General features: G+C 47.6%; 1 protein-coding gene across 1 annotated transcript; it reads right to left on the reverse strand.

Moving 5' to 3' along the window:
* Positions 1-1,850: 1,850 nt before the first annotated feature.
* On the reverse strand, positions 1,851-5,487 carry TUBAL3 (tubulin alpha like 3). Its single transcript, XM_066320269.1, has 3 exons — positions 5,249-5,487; positions 3,451-3,599; positions 1,851-2,834 (listed from the first exon to the last, which is right to left on the reverse strand). The coding sequence occupies exons 1-3, from the start codon at positions 5,448-5,450 to the stop codon at positions 1,851-1,853; spliced, it is 1,335 nt and encodes a 444-aa protein (XP_066176366.1). The 5' UTR covers positions 5,451-5,487.
* Positions 5,488-9,636: the final 4,149 nt, after the last annotated feature.

Genomic DNA, 9,636 nt, shown 5'->3' on the forward strand with positions numbered 1-9,636 from the left:
AGGCTCAATCCCCTTTTCCAGCCCGTTTGCAGCTTCCAGGGATTCTTGCATCACGTCTGGGAGCAGCAGGAGAGCGAAGGATTTTTTCAGGTTTTAAAGGAGGATGACAGAGCCAAAGTGCTGGAACTCTCATCTCAATTCCAGTTAAATTTCCAGCCCTGGCAGCAGGACAGGGATTGCTTTAGCAGGAATGAGCAATTTAAGGATTCCTTAGGGAATCGCTGGCAAAAGTCTGGGAAAAGAGGATTTAATGGAAAAGTGAAAGCGTGACAAAGCTCCTTGGCAAAGCTCACCCTGCAGCTTTTACGGGGTGGGTAAAGCTGAGGGGAAAAGGGAAATAAAACCTAAATTTGAGCAATGTGAAAGTAAAAATAAACAAAAAATGAGCTCCAAAAATGTGGGGGTTGGGAATGGACAAAAGGAATAAGGGAGATCGTCCCATGGAATTCCCATGGAGGGTCAGAGGGATTAAATCAAACTGAGTCCCTCCATCAACACTTGAAAGGTTTTAACCTTTCAATTAAAAAATTAAATTCCAATTAAAGCACTTCATTAATGGCCTAGTTAAAACAATTTAATAAAAGGTTCTGTGGAATTTCCTATCGAAGTAATTTACTCAATGTCTTAATTGTGAATGGAAGGGAATTAAGAATGGCGGATAGGCTGGAATTTCATAGGAGCAGGGAAAATAAAGTTGGAGACATTCTATGAGGATTCAGCTCTTGTGGAGAGAATTGGAGGTTCCAGCTCCTCAAAACCTCTGGGATTTTCCCCAAAATCCCTCTCCTCTCAGTGGTGACTCCACTCACAGGACCCAGCCCTCCCCTTCCTTGTCCCAGTTGCTGGCTGGAATCTGGTCCCAATTCCAGATTCCCCTGGAATCTTCTCAGGGGACAGTCAGGAATGGGGTCTTTGGGGTGACAAGCTATGAGGTGGCTCAAGAGACCTGGACCTTCCGCGGGGCCACCTTCAACCTGGTCCTGCTGTCACCACCCCTGGTCTTTTAGGATTAGGAGTTTTTTGGATTCTTCCACCTCCTGTCCCAAATATCAGACACAGCTCCCCTCTCTGTCTCCATTCCTGGCTGGATTTCCTTCTTTGGGGAATATTTTCCCAAATCCTCAGCACTCTCCCACCCACCAGAATTTGCTCAGAGAATATCTGAGCTTCACCAAAGGTGGTGAGGAGGCCAAAGCCCACCAAAAAAAATGCTCCCCTCATTATTCCAAAGTGATTCCCTGATCCCAGACATGGAATTCCTGGAGCAGCATCCAGCTCCAGACAGAAATTCCCACAGGATATAGGACACTTTCCCCACAGCACTAATTAGGGTTGATGACTCTCCCAGAAGATCAGTTTGCTCTTCTCCTCAGGACATCAGCCAGCAGGAACCTCCCCACAAAAAGCACCCGGGGGTGAATCCAAGGAATTCCAAGTCAACCAAAGAAAACCCCTCTTTATTCATATACAAAAAGCCATTTTGCATAGAAGTTTACAGGTGCATTTCCTAATTCCAAAGTGCTTTTACAAGGGGAAAAAAAAAAAAAAAAAGCCAGAGTGAGAGAGTTTGCCATTCCAGCCAAAAGCAGGCAAGCTTGCAACGTTTCCCTGGATTAGGATCTTCCTGGCTAGGCGGGATGTCAGGCCTAAGTCAGGCCCGACTCAAGCCTCACTCATCAATGAACAGCAGTGGGGTAAAGCTCAAGACACCCAGGCTCCAGAGGAGCCCAGACTATGCAAGCAGGGGGAGGTTTTAATACATCAAACACGGCTTCGAGCTCCAGGCCGCTCCTTCGGCGCCTCCAGGAATTCGGGATGGAAGTCTGAGGTCAAAACCAGGCCCACGTCCATCAATACTCATCCTCGTCACCCTCCTCCTCCTCTCCGTCGGCCGAGTCCCTCCCCACCTCCTCGTAATCCTTCTCCAGGGCCGCCAGGTCCTCCCTGGCCTCGGAGAACTCCCCCTCCTCCATGCCCTCGCCCACGTACCAGTGCACGAAGGCTCTCTTGGCGTACATCAGGTCGAACTTGTGGTCGAGCCTCGCCCAGGCCTCGGCGATGGCCGTGGTGTTGCTGAGCATGCACACAGCCCTCTGCACCTTGGCCAGGTCCCCCCCTGGCACCACCGTGGGCGGCTGGTAGTTGATGCCCACCTTGAAGCCCGTGGGGCACCAGTCCACAAACTGGATGGAGCGGCGCGTCTTGATGGCGGCGATGGCGGCGTTGACGTCCTTGGGCACCACGTCGCCGCGGTACAGCAGGCAGCACGCCATGTACTTGCCGCGGCGAGGGTCGCACTTCACCATCTGGTTGGAGAACTCGAAGCAGGCGTTGGTGATCTCCGGCACGGAGAGCTGCTCGTGGTAAGCCTTCTCCGCCGAGATGATGGGCGCGTAGGTGGTGAGGGGGAAGTGGATGCGCGGGTAGGGCACCAGGTTGGTCTGGAACTCGATGAGGTCGACGTTGAGGGCGCCGTTGAAGCGCAGCGAGGCGGTGACGGAGGACACGATCTGCCCGATCAGCCTGTTGAGGTTGGTGTAGGTGGGGCGCTCGATGTCCAGGTTGCGGTGGCAGATGTCGTAGATGGCCTCGTTGTCCACCATGAAGGAGCAGTCCGAGTGCTCCAGCGTGGTGTGAGTGGTCAGGATGGAGTTGTAGGGCTCCACCACGGCCGTGGACACCTGCGGGGCCGGGTACACCGAGAATTCCAGCTTGGATTTCTTGCTGTACTCCACGGAGAGGCGCTCCATCAGCAGCGAGGTGAAGCCGGAGCCGGTGCCTCCTCCGAAGCTGTGGAAGACCAGGAAGCCTTGGAGTCCACTGCACTGGTCAGCCTGCAGCAGAGCATCAGATATTGATCCCAAGGACCCGAAAACTCTCCCAAGAATATTGGATATTTATCCCTGTAAAGACTGGGATAATTTTCTCAAGAAGATGGATGTTTATCCCTGTAAGGACTGGGATAATTATCCCAAGAATACTGGATATTTATCCCAAGGACTAGAAAACTATCCCAAGAAAATGAATATTGATCACTTTAAGGACTGGGATAACTCTCCCAACAATGGATATTTATCCCTTTAAGGACTGAGAAAACTATCCCAAGAAAACAGATATTTATCTGTGTAAGGACTGGGATAATTATCCCAATAACAAATATTTATCCATTTAAGGACTGGGATAACTATCCCAAGTAACACACCACAAAATCCTGCTTAGAGCACTCACCAAGCATCTTAAGCCCGGTTTTAACAATTCTTCACTTTCAGGACAAACACACAAATCCAGAGGCCTTCCCAAAACCCAAACCAAACCCCAACAGCGACAACAACCCTTGGACATCACCTAAAGACCTTTTAATTTAAGACTTTTTTGTTTTAAGACTTCCAACTCCAAAACATTGTCCAAAACGGTGCATTTCTAACCCAAAAGGCGGCGCTCTCCCCTCACCATTTTGCGGATCCTGCTGAGCACGGTGTCGATGATCTCCTTGCCGATGGTGTAGTGGCCACGGGCGTAGTTGTTGGCAGCGTCCTCCTTGCCACTGATGAGCTGCTCCGGGTGGAAGAGCCCGTGGTAGGTCCCGGTCCTGATCTCATCTGCACCAGGAGGAGAAATCAGGACACAAAGGGTCTGGGGGAAGTGTGATGGAGCAAAGTCCATGGAATGTCCAGCTGGAGTGGTCAGGGAAGGGTTGGGGGAATGAACTCACAGAGGTAGTCCTACCAAAACCCCATCTTCATCCTACACCTTCCCCGAAATCCCAAATTAATCTGGTTTAATCAGTTAGCATAATTCATGGAATGTCGAGCAGGAGGTCTCGGCATGGTTTGGGAAAAGGCAGGAATGAACTTACAGAGGTAAGGTCCTACCAACACTCCATTTTCGCCCTACACCTACCCCAAATTCCTGAATCAAACTGGTTTAATCAGTTAGCAAAATCCGTGGAATGTCCAGCAGGAGGTCACAGTGTGGTTAGGGAAGGGTTGTGGGAATAACGGAAGGGGGAGGAATAAACCCACGGAGGTAAGATCCTACCAAAACCCCATCTTCACCCTACACATACCCCAAAATCCTGGATTAATCTGGTTTAATGACACCACAATTCCAATTTTAGTGGGATTGGGTACCACGGGCAGCTTGGAGGAGAAATCTGGGAGCTCCACCTCCATCCTCTGCCCTCCAGCAGGGAAAGGACGCAGACACAGCCCCTCCAGTGTTGACATTTCCACCCGACTCAGCTCCAGAGGGTTTTTAAATCCACTCCATCCCAACACTGGACACATTCTGTCATCTCCTGGCTCACTCATTAAGCTCTCCATTTCATACCTTAATGAGGTGTCTGAAAATTAAGCAGCACCCAAACAAAAGTCTGCAATCCTTTAATTAGAGCTAATGAGTCACATCCCAGATGGAAAGATAGGAGTGGAAGCCTGGAAGGCAGGAGAAGGTGGTTGGATTTGGAGTCATTTCCAAAAAAAAATAAAGGATAATTATTATTTTCTAGGAAGACACCTCAAACTGAGGTGCCACACAAACAAACACCCAGAGATCCCCAAAGGAGCTGGGAGGGGAAGTGGGAACATTTTGGAATCCACCAGGTTGGAAAAAAATCTCCAAGGTGTTGGCCAAACAGGACAGGCAGGTGCCACAAAGCCATGGAACGTGTGGCACTGTCGCCCTGATTTTCAGCCTTCTGATTGTTTACATTCTTGGTCTAGAGCTTTCTCACACACGTAACACAAACAAAGACTGATATTTTCTAAATACGCATTCCTTCCAGGGGGAAGGACAAACTGATAAACTTCCAAGCTGACCACTGGGGTCAGAGAGGTGTTCCTCTCATCCTCCAATCCTTGGACAATTTCCAAACCCTATATAAACCTCAAATCATAATAAACTTTCTCTTTTTCTCTCCTCACTTCTCAACCCGACGAGTGAGTGTCGTTCTTTCGTGTCGTGATTGTGGGTGGCATCAGAGCCAGATGTGCCACATCTGCCCACGGGATGGTGGAATTCAGGCCAGGACCACCGAGGCTGGCAAATCCAGGGGGTCACTTCCCACCTGCTGAAGGTGCCAAAAGGAGGGAACAAAGACAACCACGGGGTTGTCACTCCTCGTGTCTTTGGAAGTGTAAATTCCGCTTCCAACAGCTGGGAACATTTAACCAGAGCAGAGGAACCCACGGCAAAAAGGCTCGGGAATTATGGATAAAAGATGAATCAGGGACAAAGATCCCAGTTTTACCAATGACAGTGGGCTCCAGGTCTATGAACACTGCCCGGGGCACGTGTTTGCCGGACGCCGTCTCACAGAAGAAGGTCTCGAAGGAGGAATCCACTTGCTCTGAGTTGGGATCCATGGATTTCACCTGCTTGGAGCCAGGGATGGTCCCATCGGCCTGGATGCCGTGCTCCAGGCAGTACAGCTCCCAGCAGGCATTGCCCATCTGCACCCCGGCCTGCCCGATGTGGATGGAGATGCACTCCCTCTGGAAAAGGGAAACCGGGAATTTTACATGTGCTGTGGATTAGGATTGGGGTGTTCCAGCCCTTACAGCTCTCCTCAGAGCCGTGCTGAGGGAAACAGGGAAATTTACACATCCTGTCCATTGGGATGAGGAGTTCCAGCCCTCACAGCTCTCCTCAGAGCCGTGCTGGGGATGCTGAGGCAAACAGGAACTGGGATCTGCTGGACAGCTGGACACAGCATTCCTGGCAAAGGCTCTCCCAGCCCAGGGAAGGAGGAAGGAAGGAACTGCTGCCTCCATGCTGGGGCAGGAAGCAGCTAAGCAGCTCCAATTCCCCACATCCCGATGGGACATCAGCAACTCCAGGCTCTTGACCCCAAATAAAAACCCGAGGGAGAAGCCAAGCTTGGAAAAGCTGAGCCAAGGTGGAGTCACAGCAGGGAAGAGGCTGGAGAAAACAGGGATTGCCCCGGGGCAGAGCCAAGGCTGGGCTGAGTCTGGATTTATCCAGGTCACCTCCAGCAGCCTGTGACTCCAGGGGAGTCACTTCCCTGGGTAATTGGCACCTGCTGCTTCCACCACGCAGAGATCAAAGACTCCTGTCCCAAATGCCGAGCCCTGAATCCCAAGGATTGCCCTGCCTGGCAGGGGCAGTGCTGCTTCCCGAGGGATCACTGGGACAGGGAGATGATTCCAGCCGGGAAGGACAGGCAGTGCTGCTGATCCCACTATTTGTGGGATCATCCATGGGCAGCTTGGCTCAGGTCTCACCTCACCCGGCTGGGGTCTCCACAGGTAAGCCCAGCTCAGAGAGGGGTGGTGGGAACAGCAGATCCCAAATCTCCAGGGAAGGGCACAACCACTCAAAGTGCCCAGGAGTCTCCAGAAGATTCCAGCACCAACCACTCGTGGCAGGGAAATGATCCGATGGAACTTCTCCAGCTCCGTCCCCAGTCGTGGATGTGCCAAGATTTTCCCGTTCTGTCAAGCAGCTCCAGAGGCCACCAGACAGGCAGGACAGAGCAGGAATCATTCCTGGGACACAGGGACACCAATCCAGAGCTGCCTAAACAGCCCCAAATCCCAGGGTGGGACAAGCCCGATGGTTCTGCGGGGTGAGGAGGCTGCTGGGATCAGGGATTGTCAGGATAAGGAGCTGCTAGGATCAGGGATCATTGGGGTCAAAGGCTGCTGGGATCATCAGGATCAGGGATTATTAGGATCGGGGACTGTTGGGATCAAGGAGCTGCTGGGATCCCACTCCTGCTGGGATCAGGGACTGTCATGACCCCATTCCTGTCAGGACCCCATTCCTGCTGGGATCAGGGATTGTCGTGACCCCATTCCTGCCGGGATCCCCATTCCTGCTGGGATCAGGGACTGTTGTGACCCCATTCCTGTCAGGACCCCATTCCTGCTGGGATCAGGGACTGTCGTGACCCCATTCCTGCCGTGACCCCATTCCTGCCGGGATCCCCCTCCTGCCGTCCCAGCTGCCATGTGCACTATGTGGGAAATGCTGCCCGGGCCCAGCCCTGCCAGCAGCGTGGTTGCAATAGTTCCCCATCCCAGTTTTCCGTGCTCAGCTTCCCTGAGCTTCCCTGGGACAGCTGCTCCTCTCCCAGAGCCCCATTCCCAGCACCTGCTGCACTGGGAGCACTGGAATTTGCAGAGCTCAGGAAGGAGAACAAAGGCAAAAAAAAAAAACCAAACCAGAACAGAAATATAAAGAAATGAAATATGAATAAATGAAATATAAAATAATATTATATATATATATAATTATTTTAATATAAAAAGCATCTATTTTCTATAAATACATAATTATATTTTAAATATATATTTATATACACATGTTTGTATATTTATATATAAAATATATTATTTTATATATTAAATATATATGTTTATATAAGCACAACATGTTTATAATCTACATATGTTAATAATATATAATATAATACTAATCAATGAAATATAAAAAGTGGGAGCAGCTATAAGTAAAAAAAAAAAAAAAACTGCAGAGGTTTATTGGAGGTTTTCCCCTCCTCCTCTCAAATATTCCAGAGGGATTTTTTGGGGGTTTTTTTTGTGGATCTTCCCAACATTTGCATCCAGCTGAACTCTAACTTTTGCAGACTCTGCCTTATAGGCAGCCTATTGTTTGTCCAGCTGATTTTCCCATTGGGAAGCACCATGTAAATATTTAACACTTTTATAGCCAGGCCAGACCAGAAAGCCACAGATTAAAGGAAAAAAAGTTCAAAGCCAAATCCCTGGGAGCCACTTTGAAGTTTTCTCCCATTTGAAACCAGATTTTTTTTTTTTTTCCAACAAGTTGCTCCTTTGCATCCACCAAAAAAAAAAAAAAAGTTCTAGTTGGGATCCTCTTTCCCAAAAAGTTTCAGCTGCATTAGCCAGAAATAATCTTAATTTTTTTTTTTTAAGTTCCCAGCTCAATCCAATTCAGTTTTCAGTTTCCCAGCTGGAAACGTTTTGGAGCAGGGGATTCCATGAAATAAAAAAAAAACCTCCATGGAAAAGGAGGATTTTTATATCCATTTAATATCTAATCCCAAGGGTTTAGAGCAGACAAAGGCAACATGGCAGCTCATTCCTAAGGAGAAAAAAAAAAACCCAAAACCTAAAAGTTGTGCTTGTTACAGCACACTGCGAGTGTTAAAACTTTGGCAAAAAGTTTAGGAAAAATGAGGGGGCAGCGGGATGAAAAAAATATAAATTTTAATCCGTAATTTAGTTGAGGAAAAAAACGCTGGTCCTGCACACACACATAAAAAAGAAATTAAATAAAAACTCTCAACTTTTAAAAAACTTTCAGAGTGTCTAGACCCCACCTCAGGAGCTGCAAACTCGGCAGGGAAAAAGCACCAAGGGGCCACTCCAACAATTCCCAAGCACATCCCTCATTTTTCCCTTATAAGGAGCAAACCCCGAATCAATTAACCCAGAAGGTTCAATCCCAACAAAGCTGCTGGAAATTTAATCCAAAAGAGAACGGGAAAAAAAAAAAGAAAAAAAAAAAAACCAAAAAAAGGAATTTTGAGCTCAGAAGCCTGAAGAGGGGAAAGGAAAAATTAAAAAAAATAAAATAAAATAAAATGGGAAATATTGGGAAATTAAAACTCTTACCATGGTGAGGCTGAGTAAGATCTGAGTGAAGCAGCTGCTGCTGCCTCTGCTGCCTCTCCCTTGCAACTTTATAGCCCAGGAAATCCTGACTCCACCTGAATTTAAAGAAGTTTCTCCGAGCTTAAAGGAGCAGAGCTCCTTTTCCTTCCATCCCCCCAAAAATCCATAATAAATAATAATAATAAAAATTAAAATCGGGATCAAATCCTGCCTATCTCGCAGGACTTTTGAGATTAAGGGCAGTGTAATGTGCTTTTTTTGCCTTTTTTTTTCAAAGGGTTTTATTTGAAGGGGGATAAAAGTTGATTTTTTTAAGGGTTTTATTTGAAGGGGGGTAAAAGTTGATTTTTAACTCAGCCCCTCCAGATTCCTTACGGAATAGAAGTTGTTTTTTAAATGTGGGGTCGGTTAAAAAAAGAAGAAAAGGCTGGAAAAAGTTTTCCCCCATAATTCCCTTTATCCAGCAGGAACAATCTGCCTTTGATACCTGCCACTGATATCCTTAATTTTGTCAATTTTTAGGCAAAATCTTGACATTTTTGGTCTTTTTATTCTCCCAATTAATCCATGATTTCACGGGGATTTGCGCCTCTGGGATATTCAGGTGGATGCTCAGCCCCTCTGGATCCCTTAAAGAAAAAAAGTAGATTTTTAAATGTGGAATTGGTTAAAAAAAGAAGGAAAAACTGGAGAAGTTTATGCACATAATTCACTTTATCCAGCAGGAACAATCTGCCTATACCATTATCCCCAGCACTGCCAGTGATATTCTTAATTTTGTCAATTTTTAGGTAAAATCCTACAAATTTTTGTCCTTTTTTCCCATATTATCCATGATTCCTTGGGGATTTGCACCTGTGGGATATTCAGGTGGGATATTCAGGCTCAGCCCCTCTGGATTTTTTTAAGGAATAAAAGTTGATTTTTAAGCGTGGAATTGGTAAAGAAAGGAAGAAAAAACTGGGAAAGTTTTCCCCCATAATTCACTTTATCCAGGAGGAACAATCTGCCTTTG

This window comes from Sylvia atricapilla, chromosome 5, assembly GCF_009819655.1.
Source record: "Sylvia atricapilla isolate bSylAtr1 chromosome 5, bSylAtr1.pri, whole genome shotgun sequence".
Lineage (NCBI taxonomy): Eukaryota > Metazoa > Chordata > Aves > Passeriformes > Sylviidae > Sylvia > Sylvia atricapilla.

Coding starts and splice junctions, on each gene's coding strand:
- TUBAL3 (XM_066320269.1), bottom strand. CDS start 5,450: ATGGGCAATGCCTGCTGGGAGCTGTACTGCCTGGAGCACGGCATCCAG. Junction 3,600..5,248: donor CCTGGAGCCCACTGTCATTG/GTAAAACTGGGA, acceptor CTCCTGGTGCAG/ATGAGATCAGGACCGGGACC. Junction 2,835..3,450: donor TCAGCAGGATCCGCAAAATG/GTGAGGGGAGAG, acceptor GCTCTGCTGCAG/GCTGACCAGTGCAGTGGACT.